Raw genomic sequence first — 23720 nt, 5'->3', positions numbered from 1 at the left:
TTATGTTAAAAACACATGATAGAATAATTAACCCTACCTTTTTCAACCTTTTATTTTTTAATATCCTGACTTTTAAAAGAAGACAGTAGTCATCAGGAAAATGCAAAGTATTAGTTACACTAATATCCATCAGCATGACAAAAACATTGGCTTGAATGTCACAACACTGTAACTTTTTATAACCTACTAGTGGAAGTGTTAAGCACTATTATCACTTTGGAAAATTTTTGGTAGCATTTACATATATCAATACAACTCAGCACATCTATTCCTAATTATATATGTGTGGTAGGCAGAATTCTAAAATGGGTCCTAAAATTTCTCCTTCTGATTATTCAAACAAACACTAGTCTAAAGGCATTTTGTATATTAATTGAGGTCTGCATTAGTTGACTTTAAGATTAGGTGATTGTCCTTAGTGCGCCTGACTTAATCAATTATGCCTTTTAAAAGGTCCTGCTTTCTTCATGACAAAGGTTCAGAGTATGAGAGGGATTCACAGCAAGGGACATTCAGTTTTACAATCTCAAGAAACTGAATTTTACTAGAAGCCTGAATAAGTTTGAGAGCTGATTCTTTCCCAGATCTTTAGAAAGTGACGCTGGGTTAATAACCTGGATTTCAGCATTTTAATACCCTAAATAGAGAACTCAGTCGTGCAGTACTTGAACTTTTGACCTACAGAAACTGAGATTGAAAAGGGGGTGTTGTCCTAAACTATTAAGTTAGTGGTAATTTGTTATTCAGCAGTAAAAAATCTAATACAGATTTGGTACCCAGAACTGGGATGCTGCTGTATGAAATATCTAAAAATGTGGAAATCTCTGCAACCAAGTCATGGCTGGAGGTTGGAAGAATTTTGATGAGCATTACAGAAAAGCCTAAATTGTCCTAAATTCGAACAAGTGTTTGTAGGACACTTGACATGGAGATTGCTCAGAGGGAGAAAGGAGCATGTTTTTGGAAAGTGGAGGAATTGGTTCCTTGTTATGTAGTGGCAGAAAGTTTATGAGAAGTATTTCCTGCACAATATGTAAGTGATTAACATATTAAGATTTCCAAGGAGAGGGTTGAAGGTACAACATGAATCTTTCTTTTGGCTTTATAATAAAATGCTAAAAGAGAGAGAAAAATTAGGGAAGTATTATTAAAGGATCTAAGACTTTTGATAATTTAGGAAATTCTCACCCTGATCTATCTGACAAAAAGATTGCTTCTGAAAATGTGGCATAGAGAAAAACATGAGGGTGTGGCCGTACAGTGTTTTACCAAAAATCTCTTTCAAGAATTCTTTCAAGAGGGTATGTGTGTGCCTCCATAGATCTTCTCACCCAAACCAGAGAGCCTCTAGGAAGCTTAAGAATATCAACCTTCAGGTCTCTCAGTAGGAGCCAACATACAGAAGAGATTATCACAGGAAGATTTGTGGGTGTGATTTTTGTCTAATAGAGTAAAGCCCATTGAAATTTAAGACTCACAAGTTTCTTCAGAAAAATTTATAGCAGAAACATTGCTAACTCTGGTTTAAAGAGCCAGAGAGAACAAAATGAAAGGAGGCTGCTACCAGGTGCAGGCTGATAAAAGTCCTCAGCTACAAACAAATGCTGCCTTTTATGAAAAAGGAAGGATGATTACGAGCATGGAGCTGAGAGCCACACAGGATTATTCCCAGGTCTTGAAACCTAATTAAGAAAAACCCAACATTTGCCCAATTTGATTTCAAAACCATTATGGACCAGTGGCTTCTTTTTACTTTCCATTTTTCACCATTTTGAACAAGAACTTCCCTTCTCTGTCTGTTATGAGCCTCTACCCCTGTAATCTCCAGGAAACCAACAATCTGTTTTCTGTTACAATAGATAAGTTTGCATTTTTCTATTGCATATAAATAATATATAAATGGAATCATGCAAAACATCCTTGTTTTTCTGGCTTCTTTTAATTATCCTAAGAATTTAGAAATTCATCTATGTTGTTGCATGCATCAGTATAGTTGTGGTTTTTTTGTGTTTTTTTATTTTTTATTTTTATTATTATTATTTTTTTAACCTGTGAATAGTATTCTAAGTGTGTAACACAGTTTGTTCACCCATTTACTTGTTGATGGACATGGATGTTTGGGATTGTTTCCAGTTCTTAGCTATTACAAAGCTGCCATAAATATTTTTATATGTTTTGTTATAGGCATTTGCTTTCTTTTCTTTAAGTAAAGACATAGAAAGGAGTGGGCTAATTATATTGTGGATGTATATTTACTTTTTAAAGAAACTTTCAGTGACTAAATTAATAATACTGTATTGATATATGAAAGATGCTAAGAGAATACATCTTCAAAGTACTCACCCCAAAATACTTAACTGTATGTGTGGTGATGATGTTAGCTAGACTTATTGTGGTGATCATTTCACAATATACACATACATAGAATCATTATGTTGTACATTTAAAACTAATATAATGTTATATGGAAATTATATTAAAAAATAAGCTGTTTAAATTTATATCTCAAAAAAGTTAAGTGTTCATGAGATGCTCGCCCCATATTTAGTAATATATAAAATAAGGATTATGCACCTTTCTAAAATCTAGAAAGTTCTGAATTCAGAAACCTAAATAGCCTTAAAGTTTTCAGAATGATACTGTGAACTCACTATGTTATGAGGTAATAAGGTACTATAAAATTAGTTTTTTAGTCAGTAGGCATTTCTGTGCTCTGTTAAATATACGCCAGTCCTTTAGAAAAATGACTTTATCTTATAAAACATCCAATAGAAAATAGTTAACCTTAAGTATTTATTTAAATGAGCAGTACCTATAGAAAATAGTGAGACCATGAGTTGCATGTATGTTTATTTGATAAATGTTTTCACCTAGAAAATTCTCAGGAATGAAATTGTGTGTTAATGGGAACAGAAAATCTTCTGCATACAATATCTTGCCTTCTACCTACTCTGAGTATTAACAATCTAGTAGTGATTATTATCAGTGTGTTATTCTAAGTGCTATTCCATCGAGATTTAAATAGTCTATTTTGAGAGACACAATTAGATTCTGAAAAGATGAGCATTATATAGTTTCATAACCTACTAGCTCTTTTTTGAAGTACTACTAAAAGGACAAGATCATTTCCATTCTTTGTCTTTGAAATCAAATGAGCTGATATAGAGTATGTTTGAAATTATTGGAATGATGACAAAATTTAATACATGCATGTAAATTATTATAATTTGTCAATGAAGCCCTCTCAGGACATAGGGGATGAACAGGGGGTGATTGTTCAGAGAGCATTGTCTCAGCCTGAGTACAGAGGATGTCTGCCCTTCCAGGGGCTTACAAATTAGTGAAGAGAGTAAACCCTCTCTTACAAGGCATGCCTGATAGACATGCGGAAATATTGGTATATCAATTTGAGTGAAGGTGGTATTTGAACTGAAGAAAAACATAGGAAGACATTTTGCATGGATCCTAAGAGATATTAGTATTTAATAACTCCTGAGGAATATAGTAGTACGTGGGGGTGATGTGGATATTATACTCATAGTTTGTTGCTTAAAGCTTACATCTGGATGTGCCTAAACTAATAGTTAGTGGATGATGTGGTCAAATTTAAAACATATAGTTGGCCCTATGTATCCATGGGTTCTGTATCCATAGGTTTTACATTTGCAGATTCAACCAACCACAGATCTAAAATATTCAGGAAAGAAACAGGCCTACAACGTTTGTGGCATCAATACTGAACATGTACAGACTTTTTTTCTTGTTATACTCTAAACAATATGGTATAATCGCCATTTATATAGCATTTACATTGTTAAGTATTATAACTAATCTAGAGATGATTTAAAATATACAAGAGAATTGTGTAGGTTATACGCAAATGTGCCATTTTACATAAGGCCATCCATGGATTTTTATATCCTCAGGTAACTGGTTACAGAATCCCTCAAGGATACTGAGGGATAACTGCTTTATCTTCAAAACTTGTCTTCTTTCTATCATGCCACCCTGTCTATTTACTGTAAGGCCTTTGACTAAGCTAAGTTTAATTAGTATAATTAATTAAACACAATGAGTAAATTTGATGGTTTATCATAATATAATTAAATATTAGCCGGGACCGGTTTAGCTCAATGGATAGAGCGTCGGCTTGGGGACTGAAGGGACCCGGGTTCGATTCTGGTCAAGGGCATGTACCTTGGTTGCGGGCATATCCCCAGTAGGGGGTGTGCAAGAGGCAACTGATCGATGACTCTCTCTCATCGATGTTTCTAACTCTCTATCTCTCTCCCTTCCTCTCTGTACAAAATCAATAAAATATATTTAAAAATAAATAAATAAATAAAATAAATAAATAAATAAATAAATATTAATCACAATTGTGTATCATATTTGCTTTTCATAAGTTACATATATCATGATTAACTCTTTAATACAATTAATAAAATATAACAGACATCTTAAAATAATTTTTTAAAATATATGTTCTCTTGCAGGATTACATTTTGCCATTTGCCTTTCCAGAGTAAATGGCTCTATGTGGGCACTGAACGAGGTAACATACATATTGTCAATGTGGAGTCCTTCACCCTCTCAGGCTACGTCATTATGTGGAATAAAGCCATTGAACTGTGAGTTTGAGCAAATCTTATGTATCTAAAAGTATCAATACCATAGATGATATTATATAATAACTAATCATTAAATTCATACTGAATTAAATATCTGTCAGACCTTCTAGATATCAAATATAGATTAGTCTTTTGTAAGTATTGGTACTGTTGGTACTTTGAACATTTAAATGATTTATATACAGGGGTTGGGCAAAAGTAGGGTTATAGTTGTGAGTATATGAAACAAAGTTTATTTCCTTGTATTATTATTTACTAGAGGCCCATTGTATGAAATTCACGTATAGGGGGTGGTCGGTACCTCAGCTCAACCTGCACCCTCTTCAATCCGGGACCCCTTGAGGGATGTCCGATTGCCAGTTTAGGCTCCATTGCCTGTTTAGGCTCCATTGCCTGTCTGCCTGCCTAATTGCCCCTAATCACCTCTGCCTGCTGGCCTGATGTCCCTAACTGCTTGCTTGCTAGCCTGATGCCCCTAACCTCTGCCGCCCTGCTGTATGCAGGTATCTGGCTCCCTCCTCCCTCCTGTCAGAGTCTGGGGTGGGCCTCAGGAACCAGAGTCAAGCTCCCTGCCCCCCCTCCTGCCTCGCCCCCCCCCCCCGCCCCATTCCTCCCCCTCTCCGCCCCCCCGCCATCCCCCCAAGCGAGCCTTGAAATCATGTGAGATCCAGACCTGGCCAACCCCACCCCAATCAAGCCCCGCCAGCGTATCACATCCCTGGCCCGTGCTGGGTGGGGACACACTTAATAGTATGTGTTCACATATGTATGAACTGTTGCACAATGAAAAAAATATTATTAGGTGAAAATAGTCTTATTTTTATCTTTTTTCTCCATCACCATTTATCCCCGCTGCCCTATCCATGTCTATGTCCATGAATGCTCTGTTTTTTTAATCTTGTAATTCTTTTTATTTCATAGGCTTGTCAGGCCCCAATAAATTGATTTTATGACTCACTAATGTGTTGCCACCAATTTTGTAAAACACTGATCTAAACTACTACCTGATATATTTTAACAATTAGCAAATGTAGTCTAAATATTTATCATGTAACATTGCAAAATTCACTTGACAGTTTTCCTTCATTTTGATATAATGATGATTGTTTTCATTTTATAATAAACAACAACGAAAACTGGATGAGCTCAAGGGCTGTAAGGATTTTAACTTTAACCCTGTTTCCCGAAAATAAGACAGTGTCTTATATTAATTTTTGCTCCCAAAGATGCACTAGGTCTTATTTTCAGGGGATGTCTTATTTTTCCATGAAGAAGAATATGGTACACATTTATTGTTAAATGAAAATAAAGGAAATTTATTACCTGTATATGGTACGGCAGTACGGTAGTTGTCAACACAAACCAGACAAACTGTGAATCCTACAGTATCAAGAATTTACTCATTTATTCAATGACGATCATGTCATCATCTTCTGGAACATCATCATAACAATCCAATTCCTGAATTTCCTGACTCCATTTCTTTCAGAATCGTGGACCAAATCTCTCATGTTTAGCAATAGCATTCTGAGACAGCCTAGGGGGGCCTTAATTTCGGGGGGGATGCCTTATATTTCACTCAGAAGGAAACCTGTAAATAGGTCTTATTTTCGGAGGATGTCTTATTTTTCGGGGAAACACGGTAGTTCAACTTTTTACTCTTGTCTTAGAATCTTATTTTTGCACCTTATCTCTGTTTTTTTCTTAAATAATTTAGACATAAAAATTTAAGAAAATCGGCAAGATTCATTTTCATTTTGTTTTGTTTTGTTTTTCTTTTTAAATAAATAGACCTGAATTTTTGTACTCCACAATTTTATATCACTTTGACATGGCGATAAATTTGTGGCATCTCTTTTAAGTAGTGTGTACAGCTGTAATAGCATATCAAGCTTGGTTTTGTTTCTTGTAACAAGAACATTATTATCATATTAAAGGCCCAACACATGTAATTCATGCATGGGTAGGGTCCTTAGGGCTGGCCAGCAATCAGGGCCGATCAGGGTCCCACCTCCCCACCTCCCTGCCTTCCTGCCTCCTCCTTTCCTCACTGCCTGCGTGCCACTGCAGTTCCTTGCCTCCTCACCTCCCCACCTCCTCCTTTCCTCATCACCCACGCACCACCACTGCTGGTCACCCACCATGTTCTGCACCAACTTCTGGTGATCAGCATACATCAGAGCGAGCAAGCAGTCGAACTCCTGGGTCTCATGGTTGAACTCTCTAGGGTACACTTTGCATATTAGCCTTTTATACATATATAGATATCAATCCCTTGATACAGGTGTGGGTTTTCTTGGTCCGTTGTTTGAGTTGATCATAGCATCTGGTGGGTAGTTCTGGTGTAGTTGTCTTTGTGGTTTCACAAATGTCTCTCATGAAGTGGACTAGTCTTTTAGTCTGTTGAGTTTATGAATAGATAAGTGCTTATTCATGCAGTATAAACCTCAGTACAGCTACATTTTTATCTACCTGACTTATTTTTTTCTGAGCAAGTATAGGTGGCATTACTTTTGTTAATTTGTTTTTTAAGATAATATAGTTTTTTTCTACTTTTTGTGTGAACTATGGAACTGGATAAAATGCCCTAATTGGAGGCTAGATTTAAGTAAAACAAGATTGCAATATTTTAGATGCTACTTTATTTAAAAATATTAACTCTGAGAATTCTACCATGAGAATAGATTTTCTGTGCTATAATACTAAGTTGAAGATTCTTTTGTATACACAAAGTACTTATATTTATCCAAATTAATTAATTGTAGTTTTTTCTTACTTGTATCAACTTAACAGTCACTATGTTTTTCTTATTTCTTTTTCAATTCATATTAAGAGCTAAATATCTGTAATTGATCACTTACTGAAACATTTATACCTTTTATAAATATATCTTTATTTTTCATTCATTATTCTTATTGTGATGAATATATAATTGTATTTAAAATTTTAGATGACACAAAAAGTTTTATTAATCTTTCTTTTTTAGGTCATCTAAGTCTCATCCAGGACCTATTGTACATATAAGTGATAATCCAATGGATGAAGGAAAGGTAGAATTTTTTTCTAAAACATATATTTATTAACCTAAATGTATGAATTTTGGTATTTTTTTAATATGCAAACTATTCAAGACACACCTTGCAAAGTTGAGATTACTAACAAAGGCTATAGCCCTTGTTTGTACATTATGAACAAGTGAAAGAATTAGAATCATTTACAATTTTAAAGAACAACAATAAAAGAACCCTAAAACAAGTTAAGTTTAATAGAAGCAATTAAAGGTTATTAATTTATTTGGGGGGGGCAATGGTAAGAGATATACACAGATAATAATTTAATAAAAAAATTAAAATAAAGGTTTTTAACTTATTTTTTACTTACTTAAAATATTTTCCCAGATTTTCTCATATTCCTCACAAAAACTGTTTTCTTTTGATTTTGAATTCTTTTTAGTGCTTTAGTTGTACAGTTTTTGTAGCAATACTATAAAATCACATGTTAGAGTTGTTTGTATATCTTATCTTCCCTAAATTTTTCTTCAGGAACAGCTTAGATTGTCTGTGGTTGATATCTTCCCTTTCTTCCCACCCTCCCCTGCCTTTCCTCTGAGGTTTGATGGTCTGATCTATGATTCTCTGTCTTTAGATCTCTTTTTGTTCAACAGTTTATGTTCATTATATTCCACAAATGAGTCAAATCATGTGATATTTGTATTTCTCCAACTGATTTATTTCACTTAGCATAATGCTCTCCAGTTTCATCCATGCTGTTGCAAAAGTTGCAGGAATTCCTTTTTACAGCAGCATAGTAATCCATTGTGTAGATGTACCACAGTTTTTTAATCTACTCATCTGCTGATGGGCAGTTAGGCTGTTTCCAAATCTTAGCTCTTGTAAATTGTGCTGCTATGAACATAGGGGTGCATATATTTTTTCTGATTGATGTTTCTAGTTTCTTGGGATATATTTCTAGGAGTGGGATCGCAGGGTCAAATGGGAGTTCCATTTTTAGTTTTTTTGAGGCAACTCCATACTGTTTCCACAGTGGCTGCATCGGTCTGCATTCCTACCAACAGTACACGAGGATTCCTTTTTCTCTGATCCTCACCAGCACTTGTCATTTGTTCATTTATTGATAGCCATTTTGACAGGTGTGAGAAGGTACCTCATTGTTGTTTTGATTTGCATATCTCAGATGATTAATGACTTTGAGCATGTTTTCATATGTCTCCTGGCCTTCTGTATGTGTTCTTTCGAAAAGTATCTGTTGCATATTTTTTGATTGGATTATTTATCTTCCTTTTGTTAAGTTGTATGAGTTCCCTGTAAATGTTGGAAATTAAACCCTTTTCGGAGATAACATTGGCAGATATGTTCTCCTGAGCAGTGGACTTTCTTCTTGTTTTGTTGATGGTTTCTTTTGCTGTGAAAAGTTTTTTAGTTTGATGTAGTCACATTTGTTCATTTTCTCTTTAGTTTCCATTGTCCTAGGAACAGTATCAGTGAAGAAATTCCTTTGGCATGAGATTTTTCTACCTGTGGATTCCTCTAGTATTTTTATTGTTTCCCGACCTATGTTTAAGTCCTTTATCCATTTTGAGTTTATTTTTGTGTATGGTGTATGTTGGTGGTCTAGTTTAATTTTTTTGCATGTATCTCTCCAGTTTTCCCAACACCATTTATTGAAGAGATTGTTTGGATTTTATTGTATGTTCATGCCTCCTTTGCCAAATATTAATTGAGCATAGTGGTTTGGTTTGATTTCTAGGTTATCTATTCTATTCCATTAGTCTTAAGTCTGTTCTTGTGCCAGTATGAGGCAGTTTTGAAAAACAGTGGCTTTGCAATACAGCTTGATATCTGATATTGAGACCCCTCCTACTTTGTTCTTCTTTCTCAGGATTGCTGTAGCTATTCGGGTTGTTGTTTTTGTTTTTGTTTTTGTTTTTTTATTCCAGATGAATTTTTGGAGAGTTCGTTCTAGGTCTGTATCGTTCTAGGTCTGTGAAGTATGTTGTTGGTATTTAATGGGGAGTGCAAAGATTGCTTTCTTTATCAATAAAGAAATAAAAAAAGAAAAAATTTCAATGACTATACCTTCCAAATTTGTTTTTAAAAATTGTGAGAAGAAAAAAATAGCTTAGATTAATAATGTAGAATTTTTTAAAATTTTATTTAAGTTTTTATAACCAGGAACCAGTTTTATGCAAGCAGTATCTAGCTATTGTTAATTTAGTTTTGTTAAATATATTTAAAAATCATAAAAATTCCTTTTCCATGATTTCTACTTCCCAATCCAACCAATCTGTCAGGAATTTCTATTTAAAGATAGAATGTCTGTGTATATAAATTTATGATGTCAACCTATGTAAATACCAGGAAATTTGTCACTATCGGAAATCAGTGAAATGAAATTTAGAAATTTTGTGAAGCACTTTACCCAGGTTTTTCCTTTCCTCAGTTCGTGGGAGTAGTTGAGCCTATAGATTGTTTAACACTGTTCTTTTATTTGTCACTGGGAAAACAAAGGGGTAGCTGTACTATTTAGAGTTAGCTTATATTTATATATAAAATTGTATGTTTTGAGAGAAACTACATGAAACACGTTACAGTAACCTGTATCTTCACTTTATTTTCTTTGGTACAACATACTTGTTTGAAAGGTAAGCCTTTGGGTGAGAGGCAGGGTGGGGAGAATTGAAAACTTTCCTTCCTTCTACTTTGACTTGGTCACTAGATCATTTAAATCCTTCCTTTTCAGTGTCTCTTTTTATTACAGAACATTATGGCCAAGGTAGTTAGAGGCATTCTAACTCATTCTTGAATCATTTCCTGATCAGTCTTCCTCGAGTGCCATTTTAATCTTTCTTCTCTCCTGTTCAGAAGCTTTTAGTGGTTCTACAGTATCTAACAAAAAGAGTTTCTTCAACTGTAGCTTTGGGCTTCATTATCTTTCAGAACATCTTTACCAAAATGCTGTACTGAAGCAGATAATTATTGTTTCTCATTTGTGAGTGCTCTTTGCTGCCTTCATGCTTTGTTTATGTGAGTCTCTCTGTTTGGAATTCTTTTAGGTAGCTCTATTTAATGATATTCTCTTTCCATTGAATTCCTACCCTCATTTAAAAATATTTATATTTTTTATAATCAATGATTTTTAGAGAGAGGAAGGGAGTGGGAAAGATAGAAATATCAACAAGAGAGAGACATCATCATTGGCTGTCTCTCGCATTGAGGGTCAAGCTTGCACCTGGGGAATGTGCCCTGACTAGGAATCCTACAGGCTACCTCTTGGTTCATGGATCAACACTCAACCACTGAGCCACACTGGCTGGGTCCTACCCTCATTTTAAGACTCAGATTAAATAATTTTTTCATGATATTTTCCCAGATAATTCTGAAAGAAAATGCTTTCTCCCACTTCTAAATTCGCTAGCGCCTTATTAATGTAAGCTTTACAATATTTGCCACATATTGCCTTGTATTAGAAATGTGTGTATATGTGAACTCGAAAAAGCTTCATGAACACAGAGGTAATATTTTTGCAGATTTACATTTCACATCATATTCAGAATACAGTAGGTCCTCCAGTTATTTCAGAGATCCATTTCTGCAGCGTGGCATAACATGATTTTCACTGTAAGTCGAAACACACCTACATAAGCACCTACGTCACTCACATGGAGCACATACAGTACACAACAGTAATGAAGTGAAACGGTAAAAAAAATTTTAAAAGAAAGATAACAATTCCTGAACTTTACTTGTGGTAAATAAGTAATAAAAAACATAAAGCACATATGTACATATGTTGAAATGATGAACTTTCTTTTTGTAAATAAATGGGAAATGGCGACATAACCACAAAACGTTGTATGTCGAGTCTGATGTAACCCAAGGGCTGTCTGTACAGTATAAATAGTAACTGCTCAATATATTCTTAATTCACTGCGAAAATAAATTATAATGTTTATATCATCCTCACTTTTTGAAACTTGCATTATATTAATTCTCCTTAGTTCCCAGAGTTAATCTCATTCAACATCTTTGAAACATTAAGATGTTAGAATAGATTATATTGACTACCATTTATTGAATTTTACTTTGTGTCAGACACTATGTTGACACATTAAATACACTGTTTCATCCGATCCTCCCAGCAAATTTTAGTGAGATATCTTTCTTGTTTTACAGATGATCAGGCAGAGACTTGAAAGTATTATGTGGTCAAGAAATACAAAGTTAGATATTGGTGGAACTGGGATTTTGAACACTGATTTCACTGGTTTCAACTCCAGAGTCCTCTCCATTGTACTGTATTTTCTCTGTAAGATATAGATAAGTTATTAATGTAGAGAGCTGTATGCATAGTCATTGTATGCACTGATGCTTTTTATGAGAGAACTAGAGGCCCAGTGCACAAATTTATGCACCAGTTGGGACCTGGAGGGGTAACATTATTAAAGTTACATGGCCACTAAATGGCACATCTGAGAGCTTAGTGCTGAGCAATCCAGTGTTGTTTATACTGTACATCAGTTCTTGAGTTTCATCCTTTTTCATCTCTTTTTATTTCTGAAGTTTTCTTCCCTCATCAGAAAGTGACATAATCACATATCCAAGATACTTGGAAGGACTAGGAAAAGTTAAAGGAAACAAATACAGTTTTTTTTTTAGAAAGTGTATCTATGTAAGACAGCCTGGGAAAAAAAGTGTTTGGGTTACAGAAATTATACTTCCTGCCATTGTGGGAACGCCTCTTTTGTTAGCCTCAATGACTGGCTCCATAAATGTACTGTAGTCTGAAATCTACTAAATTGATATTTCATTAAAATTACTGGTTCTTCCCCAAATTTTGTTCATATCTTAGAGTACATAAATGGTTATCAACTACCTACTAATTATGCATTCATTAAACAACTAGTTGAGTGTCTAACATGTATTAGGCCTCTATTAGAGACATATAGGTGAAATGCATGTACTTGTATAGGAGTAGTTGCATCTCTTTTTCTAGAGCAATTGGGTAGGCTTAACCAAGAAAGCAACTAAACTCATACTTAAAAATGAATAGAACACTCTTTAGTAAATAAAAGGGGAGGAGGTTCAAGCAGAGGAAATACTGAAATTTGGAAAATATTAGGTGGACAGCAGAAGTTGGATAAGTGGTACACAGTTTGTAAGGCATGAACATGCATTCCAGTCTAAAATTTATTCATTTACAAAGATTTATTAAGTATCTACAATGGATCAGTTCTTGTGTCTTATGTTACAAGTATGATGGTGAATAGGATAAAATCAATCCTTCCTTAAATAGACCAGTGTCATTGTCTAAAAGATAATTCAGATAAGACAAGGGCCATTATTATATTGTGTGGTGACCCTTCAGATGAAAAATAGTACAGAGTACTGTTGGAGCACATAGGAAAGGCATTGGCTTACATTTGGTAGGTCAAGGAAGGCTTCACAGAAGAAGTGAGTGATAGCTCAGAGGGTATCTGAAGAGATAGTAGGATTAGTCTAGCAGAACATTGACATTCAAGTCGAGTGGCCCAGGTAGAAAGACAGCATGTGCAAAGGCTCCAAGGTAAGAGAGAGCATGAATTAAAAGATGGACTGGAGTGTATTGGGTACTGAGTGTGCAGTAATGGATAAAGCTGGAGAGGTAAGCAGAAGACAGACCAGGATGAATCTTTTAAAGTCATATTTAGTTTGGACTTTATCCTAAAAAAGTTTTAAATAAGAGCATACATGACATGATCAGGGTTACATTTTAGAACTGTTACTCTAACCACAATATGGAATGGGTTAAAAAGGAAGGCAAGACTTGGAATCAGGGAGAATAAGAGACCAGAAAGGAGATCTTTGTGTCTTTTTTTCCAGTTACAGTTGACATACAGTATTATATTCATTTAGTTTCAGGTATACAACATAGCAATTTGACATTTACAAACATTATAAAGTGATAATTCCAGAGATCTTGTGTCTTGGAGTAAGTTATTGGAGATGGAGGAAAGTAAGTTAGGGAGATGATAGAATGTAATTTTAAAATTATTTGATGATTTTACCTGATGAGGGGGAGGAGGGGAGGACCCAGAGTTAACATGACCCCCAGGTTTTTGCCTGAGCAACTTAATGAATGTTGAGATAAAGAATAGTGAAAGAGACACTGCAACAGAGAAAACCAGACGAGAGTAAGAAAGAAAATAATGAATTCACTTGGAAACATTTACTTTGAGGTTCTTCTTGAGTAGATAAGTGGAGATGTGACAACTGGAATTATGAGTCTAAATCTCATGTAAAGGATCTAGGCTGGATATAATTTAGAACTAATTAATATGTAGATAAATAAATGAGATTACCTGATAATGTGTTGAATTAGGAAAGTTTGTGAACTTTAAAGCACATAAAAATGTGAAATTGTACTGCTAATTTATTATATTAATTAAAATGTACACTGAGGACTTCAAAATGGTAGTTTTCTCTCTCAAAAAAATTTGTATGATAATATTGAGCCCCTAATCATAAAAGGCATGTAAATATGAAATATAGTATTCTCATTTGTGATCTATGTGATTAGTAATTAGCAATGCAGATGTTTAATTACATTAATTTTATATTAGATGCATATTAATGATAATTGTTATCTTGTCAGAAAATAAATGCTTCATATGATTACTACCATTCCTAGGTAATGTGTCATTTTCTTTTATTCCAGCTTTTGATTGGCTTTGAATCTGGAACAGTAGTTTTATGGGACCTCAAATCAAAAAAAGGCGACTACAGATACACATATGATGAGGTAATAACATTTTTGTTAATAAAAAAATGTTGTCATTTCTCTAGGTCAGAACAGGTTTTCTAAGAACTTAATTGCTAATTTTAGTTTAGGCAACATTTATAGCTGCAATAAATACAAAATTTTTTCTATAATAGATAATATATTTATATAGCTCAAAAGATATAAAAAATTCTCTTTCCCACCCCTGTCATTTGGCCATCCAGTCTCTTTCTTACCCCAGGTACTAGTGTTACCAATTTTTCATGTATTTTTGCAGTTATTCTATACATTTATAAGCAAATTAATAAAATTGTATTTTTATCTTATATGAATGATCGTAATATGCTGTTGACCAAGCATGTCAGACTCAAAGGCTAACACAAGCCAAATAAACAAGATTTAAGTTTATGTGGGTCGCAAAAAAACAAAAGCTTCAATATTTTTATTGATTTCAGAGAGGAAGAGAGAGAGATAGAATCATTAACGATGAGAGATAATCATTGATCAGCTGTCTCCTGTATGTCTCCCACTGGGATCAAGCCAGCAACCTGGGCATGTGCTCTTGACCGGAATTGAATCCAGGACCTTTTGGTCCGCAGGCTGATACTCTATCCACTGAGCCAAATTGACTAGGGCAGAAGCTTCAATTTTCACAGAAACTTACATTTATTTTGATAGACATGCTGAATACACAGGGCTGAAATAAATGAGTAATCATTAACGTAAAATAATAGAACATTTTAATAAAAATTAATATTTTTTTCTTGAACATTAATTTACCAGACAGTGAGTAACTGCACAAATTAATAAGGGTAACGCAAATAAACCTATTTTCTTGTTCTCAGAAAGCAAAATATTTCCTGTTGCGCACACCAAACAAGCCAGTACAAGACTAATGATTTGGCAATCAGCTGCTGAAATATTCGCTGCTAGTATTAGTGGAGAGAAATGGTGTGCCTGCGTGTAAGATGCATAAGGGAAATGAGTGCAACATGATTATAGTAATCAGTCATTAGTGAACTTTGTAGTTTGTTAATAACTAGAGGCTTGGTGCATGGATTTGAGCACTAGTGGGATTCCTCTGCCTGGCCTATGGGGGTTGGGCCAAAACCAGTTCTCCAACATCCCCTGAGGGGTCCCAGATTGCGAGAGGGCAGTTCTCCGGCAACACACCCCAGAATCCTCCTCTCTGGTTCTGGGTGTATCACCCAAGAACTGCAGCTACCAATTCACAGCAGTTCAGCAGCTCTTGTGTTGAGAGTCTGCCCCCTGGTGGTCAGTGCACGTCATAGGTGATGACTTTTATTTATACCATATGTTCCAGTGTATAAGACGACCGGGCGTATAAGATGACCCCCTAATTTTACAGTTAAAACATAGGTTTAGGCCTATATTCGCTGTATAAGACTACCCCCCACTTCCGAGGCAACACCAGTTCTTTTTTTAATAGACCGCCTCTCTGACTCTGGCCAATCTGAGCAGGCTTTTTACTAGAACACAGTTTAGCTTTCATCTTATACACCGGAAAATACGGGGTGTGTGTGTGTGTGTGTGTGTGTACTGTAGATAGATTATGTATAACAGGATATTATAAAAATTAAGTTACGAAATTTTTATTAAAATAATTTTTACATACTGTTATATTGGTTGGGCTGTTTGAAATACTTGCTGTAGACATTTATTGTTGCTTATTTTAAAACTCAAATATAGATTGATTGTGATTGATTGATACACCTTTGAAATCTCTTTTAAACTGTTGAACTCTTCTCTCTCTCTTTTAATATATTTTTATTGATTTCAGAGATGAAGGGAGAGGGAGAGAGAGAGTTAGAAACATCAATGATGTGAGAGAATCATTGATTGCTGCCTCCTTCATGCCCCCTACTGGGGATGGAGCCTGCACCCAGGCATGTGCCCTTGACTGGAATCAGACCTGGGACCCTTCAGTCCACAGGCTGATGTGACTCTTCTCTTATTTCACTTTCTTACCTCATTTCTTCTTCTTCTCCCCCCCCCCTCTCCCCCCCCCCCCCCCAATTTATTTGTTGAAGATAGTCTCCCAAAGAAGGGATTTTTCTGGCTGCATTCGATTATGTTTAACCTGTTTTTAACCCTCATATATCCTATAAATTGGATAGTTTATTGAGACTTGATTAAATTCAGGTTCATTTTTCACGTTTAGCAAGATTACTTAATAGATAATGCTGTTACTGTTCTATCCAGTGGAATGTTAGTTTGTGTGATATTAGAAGTCACTGACATTCAAGGTCTAGATATATTACTGCAGAGTGGTAAATTCATGCTTGTTTAAATCTTAATATAAGAGAAAAAAACTGTAAATCACTTAATGTTCAATATGTAATAATTTTATCAACTATCTTACAAAATGTACTGTCTTATTCAATTATACAGTATTACTGTTGTCTGCCATCTGTAGTGGAAGTAATATTGAAATGTTTAAAAGTTAAGATATTAGGGCCAAAACTACACAATTTAATGGATTATTCATAGATTCAAGAAATCATTCAGTGATCTAAGCATTTACCTTATTTAATTACATGAGAATAATAAACAAACCTAGAGTTTTTCAATATTGAAATCAAAGTCTACATAATAAAATTCTTTTTGTCATTTTGTTCATATTTTTCTAAGGGTTTTAGTATATAATTAACACTAGGAACCAACATTGCTTTTGACTTGAATATTGAATAAACTTTGTTTTCTTGGAGAACAGAAATTGTTTTTTGTGTAAGTGTACTAAAAATGTTAATCAGTATATGTATAATGTAAGATCAGCTATACCACGATAGATAAAACTTTCAGTGTTAAGTGATTCTAATAGTACTGATTACTTTTCAAAACCAACAGTAGGGAATTTATTTAATTTTGCCTTTATTTTGAATTAGTATAAAATTTGATAAATAGCCAGTTCTCTTTCTAGAATATTATTTTTCAAGATGCCCTCTTAATTTTATACGAATAGGAGAAATCATGATATGTACTACTTTTATCAAGCATAATAATTAGATATTACTTTTTAAAGAATGTTTTAGAGTAGATAGTTCTTTTAAAAAAAATATTATCAGAGATAAAAATACTGAGGTTCTTAATATTTATTAACTGCTTCATGAGATTTTTTTTATAGTTAAGATTTTTTTCTTTGTTAGTACATCTTTTAAAGAACTTTTAGAATTTTATATACTGCTCCTTTGTGGCTTATTCCAATAGCTATATCATCTTACCTCCTTCTCTCCATTTTTTTGCCCTCTACCCTGAATTAATCTTTTCCAACAACTTTTGTACATCTCTCATTTATTTGTTCTTCTCCTTTCCATTTATTCTGTGCTTGAGATCTTTCCTTATCCATTGCTCTTAATCATCTCTATCTCTAGTTTTCTATTTTATCTTTTCAAAAACAAGTTACCTGCTTAGAATCTCCTGGAAATTTTATATTCTCTTGGAGAAAAAAAAAACAAAAAACAAACAAACAACAACTTACACACAAAATTCCTCAACGTCACATAATCCTTTCTACTTTATATCTCATATCTTCTCCAATGAATTATTCAGATTTGCTCCAAATTAATCTTTTAATTCTGAGCATGTGACAGATTTGGTTAATGAGATTTGTTGTTTCTACTTTGTTAACATAGATCACTACCTAATTTTCCTAAGAACACTAATGAAAAGGTATAATTGTATGATTTATACATATACTAGAGCCCAGTGTACAAATTCATACATGGGTGGGATCTGGCCGGCCAACCCCAGATTGGGATGGAAAAGCTGATCCGGGACAGGCTGGCTGGGGGGCGGGGGAGGCATGGGAGGTTGATCGGCCCTGCCCCTGATCAGGATTGGGGGCTGATTGGGGGCCAGGACGGCCAGGGGGATTGGGCGTGGGAGGTTGGTGGGGACAATCCAGGCCTCCGTCAAACTGGTTGGCCACCACAATGCAAGTCATAGTGACCAGTCATTTGGTCGCTTAGCTTTTATATATATAATTTATGTGGCATTTATTGTATATATATACTTATGTGTGTGGTGTGGTGTGTGTGTGTGTGTGTACTTACATAAAATACTATATATTTTTTAAATTTTAGTGAATTTAAAAAATTTGTTTTGTATCAATGCTACTAGTTAGCCCATGAAATATTGGTTGTAATTATTTACTTGATAATTTGTTTAGGTATAGTTTTTTCTAAGTATAAAAATACATTTTGTTTTTCTGAACTTAGAATTACATATATATATATATATATATATATATACACACACACACACACACACACACACATACATACACATACACACACATAAATACACACACACATACATACATATACTATTATAGCTTCCTTATGCTGGGTTAAGGAGTAAATAAAGTAAAAAGAGTCAAAATAGTGTCAATGCTAAATTCTCATTTGTATTGCTAGAAGATTAAATTACTATAGGAATGTAAAGTTAACATTGTCTTCAGTTTTGGAAATATAAAAAAAAATTTTATTTTTGTTTCTATATTTGTTTTTTAAAGTTTTTATTGTTACAAGTATTACATATGTAATCCCCCATTGATCCCCATTGACTAAAGTTCTTTAGCTTATCTCTTCCCACCCACCCACCCACCTCTTTGTTCTCTCTGAGATTCAAAAATTAATTATAATACCAATTATGAGTAGCTAGGTGTTTAAATATTTTTTTAAATGGAATTTTTCACCCCTTTCTATAGGCTATCCACTCAGTGGCTTGGCATCATGAAGGAAAACAATTTATTTGTAGTCATTCCGATGGCACCTTAACTATATGGAATGTGAGGTCTCCTGCTAAACCTGTACAGACAATCACTCCACACGGTAAGAATTATCACTTTTAAACACTACCTAAATTGTGATGGACAATAAACTGTTTTGTGTATGCATTTGAATTTGTTTCTCTGTTTCTTTATGAGGAAAAGGATGGGTCTAATTTGAGTGAATTAGAAATAAAATAATTAAACATACAGAAAAATATAAAGCAACCATGTACTAAAATCTCAAATTAACTATATTTAAGGTCAGAATAGCCAATTTGAATTTTGAGAAAATGAATGTTAAATTATCTTTTGAATATTGTTTTAATAATAGTTCAAAAAGTAAATAATTTTGTGAATTATATAGACCTTACTTTTAAGCTTTTGTCATCTTTAAGTAATCAATTTACAAGTTGTTAATGTATATGTAATAGTTCATTGAAATACTTGGAACATTGCAGAAGGAATTTTATACATTAAAGTAGTGTAGAGGTACCCGAAGATTACCCCAAGTTTGATGATTCACTGGGAAAGCTGACAAGACTCAGCAAAATGATGCAAAGCAAAATAAATAAACAGAAAAGGCACATGGGGTGAAATCTGAAGTCCAGTGGGTCATACTCAACATGGTTTATTCCCCTAGCAAAGAGTTGTTATCACACATCTGAAATGTTTTCTACCATAAGGCTTCAGTGTTCAGTTGCCCAGAGTTTTTATTGGAGTCAGTTCATAGGCACCTTCTGCTTTAGCACATATCAAAATTTCGGACTCTCACAAGGAAATCAGGGATTCATCATAAACTACATTATTTGTACAGACAACTCAGGCACAGTGTGCCACTCTTCAGTCTGGGAGGTGGTTAAGAGCTGACTCAAAAGCTTAGTGACCAGATACCAACGAAGAGCTAACCTTGCAAGCCCTCACAGCTAGAGATAGCAGACTCAGGCCTACTGTATCAGCTCTTTTCTGCACAAGTAGTATTTACAAAACCTAAAAGTAGATTTTATTGGAGGGTTTATTAAAAACAGATTATGAGGGCCTTCTTTGAGTTTTGGGTGGAGCCCAGGAATTTGTATGTCTTTATTATTCTGCATTCTTCAACTCCATCTTAAGAAATTCTTACCCAGCAAATTCAGGTAAATCATATTAAAGAAATAGTTTTTAAAAATGGTAGTATATTAAAGAATATACTACTAGATATTGCCAATATTTAATTGCTTGCTTTAAAATAGGAATACTTACTTTTTTAAAAAATTGTTACGTTCTGAAATATTACAATGTAGAAATTAAAGAAACAGTAATATTTAAAACATTTTATCTAACTATGGCAGACTTCTCTATTTTCTGGTAAAAGTAACAATTGTTGAAGCTACATATTGTGATATACTTTACCACTGCTTTGTGGTAGCAGGCATCTTTCTGGAAAAGCACACATTTTACATTTGTTACAGATCTGTTTGTACATTATCCAGAGGATAGTCTGAATGGTAATAGGTTCCATATTTCCTTAATATATTTCTTTCTTCCTTCTGTTAGTGCCTAGTCACTAATCTTGGTAGTACTTCTGAGAATTCTCATAAGTCTTGGGCTCTTCCAAACGCACTAGAACTGAGGTCTCAAAACACACACACACAAAAAACAAAAACAAAAAAAAACCCACACCAACCCAAAAGTAGATGATTATTTTAGAAACCTGTCAGATCCAGAGGAAAATGGAACTAATATTGAAAATAGTAAAAATAATTAATATTAGTTTTTGAGTTCGGTAAAAATAGTACAAACATATTTTTTGAGCCATTTGAGAGGAAGTTGTCAAATTACTGCCCATTTGTCCCCAAGTATCCTATATAATCCTATATAACAAAAGGCTAATATGCAAATCGACCGAACCCCGGAATGACTGGTTGCTATGACGTGCACTGACCACCAGGGGGCAAACGCTCAATGCAGGAGCTACCGCCTGGTGGTCAGTGTGCTCCAACAGGGGGAGCACCGCTGAGCTCATGGCTGACAAGCGCAGGGGCAGTGGCAGGAGCCTTTCCCGCCTCTGAGGCAGCTCTAAGGACCCCCAGGGAATGTTTGCCTGCTGGCTTAGGCCCGCTCCTGTAAGCAGGCAGGGGGACATTCCCCGAGGGTTCCTGGACTGCGAGAGGGCACAGGCCGGGCTGAGGAACTCTGAATCCCTCAGTGTACGACATTCCTGCCTCTAGTTCCAATATATATTTCTTACACAAGTACAGTTTCTTTTATCACCAAGGTTTGCCTTTTATCAAACGGATTTATAAGTAAATTAGATTTAGTTGTCATGTTTCTTTGGTCTTCTTCAATCTGGAACAGTTTTTGAGCCTTTTCTTGACTTTAGTAATTTATAAATTTTGAATATTATCTAGTTAAGTTATTTATATAGAATATACCTCATTTTCTTTTTTTAATGTTTCTTCATGATTGGATTCAGGTAGTACATTTTCAGTAGGACTACCCCAGAAGGATTGATGTGTTGTTTTTGAATCCTTTCAAGTGGAACTGTGTTTGATTTGTCTCTACTGGTGTGATCTCTTCATTAAGTTTCTGTCTGCTATAACATTATTCTTTGTCCTTTTGAAATTAATAGTGTCTTTTATTTGTATTTGTAATCAATTAGTACTCTGATTTGAAAGAGTACTTGGAGACTATAACCATACTGCTTCTCATCACACTTTATCCTCTGATTTTAGCATCTGATGATATTTCTTGGCTGAATTATTACTGTGATGTTTGCCAGATGGTGATTTTTCTACTTAATCTTGATTCCATTTTATACTAAAAATGTATTTACTTGAAAGCCAACTTTTAGAAGTAGCATAAAGTTTGTACGGAGTTTGTAGTCTCTTCACATAAGAGGAACACAAGCTAAAATCATTTTTAAACAAACAAGACAAATAATATGTGGTTTAATGTTTTTCAGTATTAGAAAAAAAATGTAAGTAAAGAAAATTTTTTCTGTGACAGGTGTCTAAAAGTAGAGCAGTCTAAAAATGTAGGTGATCAGAAGTGTTCTTTATTTATAAAATACAAATTATTTCCAACAGGTAGTTGGAAATAATTCCAACAGCCACTACCTGTTGGAAATACGAATTATTGGGCAGCCAGCATCCAAGGCCCAGGATGTTGGCTGGTATTGGTGGGTAACCTACCAAAGGTAAATTGTGTTGATGGCTGAGTTTAGTGGCAAAACTAAGTGCATTTATATACATTAAAGTAAAAATAAAATATTATATCGTAAGGTATTACATATTATATCTATACCATATTTGTTGTGCATAATTTTTAGTATACTGAATATCTGATTTGATGGATCGAAATTTAGGGTTTTTTTCTCATTATTATTTTTAAATTTATGGGTTTTTCCTTAGTAATTAAAGTGTTTTGGTCTCTTGCTCTTATTTTCAAGCAGGCCATGATGGTAAGTTACTTTAAATGTACTAGATTTTTAAAATTTTGTCCAATTTTGGTTTTTTCATGTTTAAACCCATTCAATGGTTAAATATCTTATTCTTATAAAACATTTATAAGCATTACCTTGAAGCCAGTAACTGATTGTACTTTAAGACTGCTACCAGTATTATATTCAATATTAAGATTACTTTACGATGTTCTGAACTCTATTTAGAAGCCATAATGTTACACCAGCCTGACATGGAGTTTTGAAGCTAGCCCTGATTCCATAGTTTCTGATTCTGTGTCTTTTGGAAGTCACTTAACATTTCTGAACCTCAGCATTGTTATCTATACATAGAGATAATAATTGAAATGAAGTACTTTGAGATGTGCTATACACATATGATTATCCTATCTAATAAAGAGGGAATATGCTAATTGACCATCACACCCTCCCAAAGATGGCGGCACCCACAGCCAATGGGAATATGCTAACTGACTGCCACACCTTCAATGATGGCAGCGCCCAGTCCCCTCAGCCCTGCTGGAATGGCAGGCCAGTGGCACAGCCGGGTCCACCCCCAGGCGGGTCTGGCCACTCTGTGCGTCTGCCTTCAGAGTCCACCGGTCCCCTCAGCCCCCCAGCCACCCAAGGCTGGCTCGAGGCACAGGAAAGCCTCGGATAGCGGCTGTCCAGCTGCCCAGGGTTGGCCCGAGGCTTGCCTGTGCCTTGGATGTTGGCTGCCCAGCTAATGCCTAAGGTGTGGGCAAGCCTCAGATGGCTGCTGCCTAGCAGCCCAGGGCCTCCTGAGGCTCAGGTAACAAGGGCTGGCCGAGGCTTGTGCTGCCAGCAGTGACCTCAGTAGAGGTGTGACGGGGGTGTCACCTTCCCCTGATCACTGGGTCACTTTCTGCCCCTGAGGGCTCCTGGACTGTGAGAGGGGGCAGGCTGGGCTGAGGGAACCCCCTCCGGTTATGAATTTTCATGCACCGGGCCTCCAGTAGTAAATATAAATCTGGATATGTTATTTACTTAGTAAGGTTGGACTGTAAGTTAGATTAGGGTAGTATTCCCCAAAATGTATTTCACAATTACTAACTTTTTA

At 34.9% G+C, this 23720-nt stretch overlaps 1 protein-coding gene across 4 annotated transcripts in view; it reads left to right on the top strand.

Annotated features, from left to right (window-relative positions):
* Positions 1 to 23720, top strand: part of STXBP5 (syntaxin binding protein 5) — a 125448-nt gene that overhangs the window by 28363 nt on the left and 73365 nt on the right. For all 4 annotated transcript variants that reach the window (XM_084889291.1, XM_084889292.1, XM_084889294.1 and 1 more), the window contains exons 5-8: positions 4497 to 4631; positions 7618 to 7681; positions 14346 to 14429; positions 19138 to 19261. In XM_084889291.1, coding sequence (XP_084745417.1) covers positions 4497 to 4631; positions 7618 to 7681; positions 14346 to 14429; positions 19138 to 19261 — 407 coding nt within the window. The remainder of the gene's footprint in view (positions 1 to 4496; positions 4632 to 7617; positions 7682 to 14345; positions 14430 to 19137; positions 19262 to 23720) is intronic.

This window comes from Pipistrellus hanaki, assembly GCF_964339955.1.
Source record: "Pipistrellus hanaki genome assembly, chromosome: 7".
NCBI lineage: Eukaryota > Metazoa > Chordata > Mammalia > Chiroptera > Vespertilionidae > Pipistrellus > Pipistrellus hanaki.
Note: the sequence above shows the minus strand (reverse complement) of the source record. Positions and strands in the feature narration are given on the sequence as shown.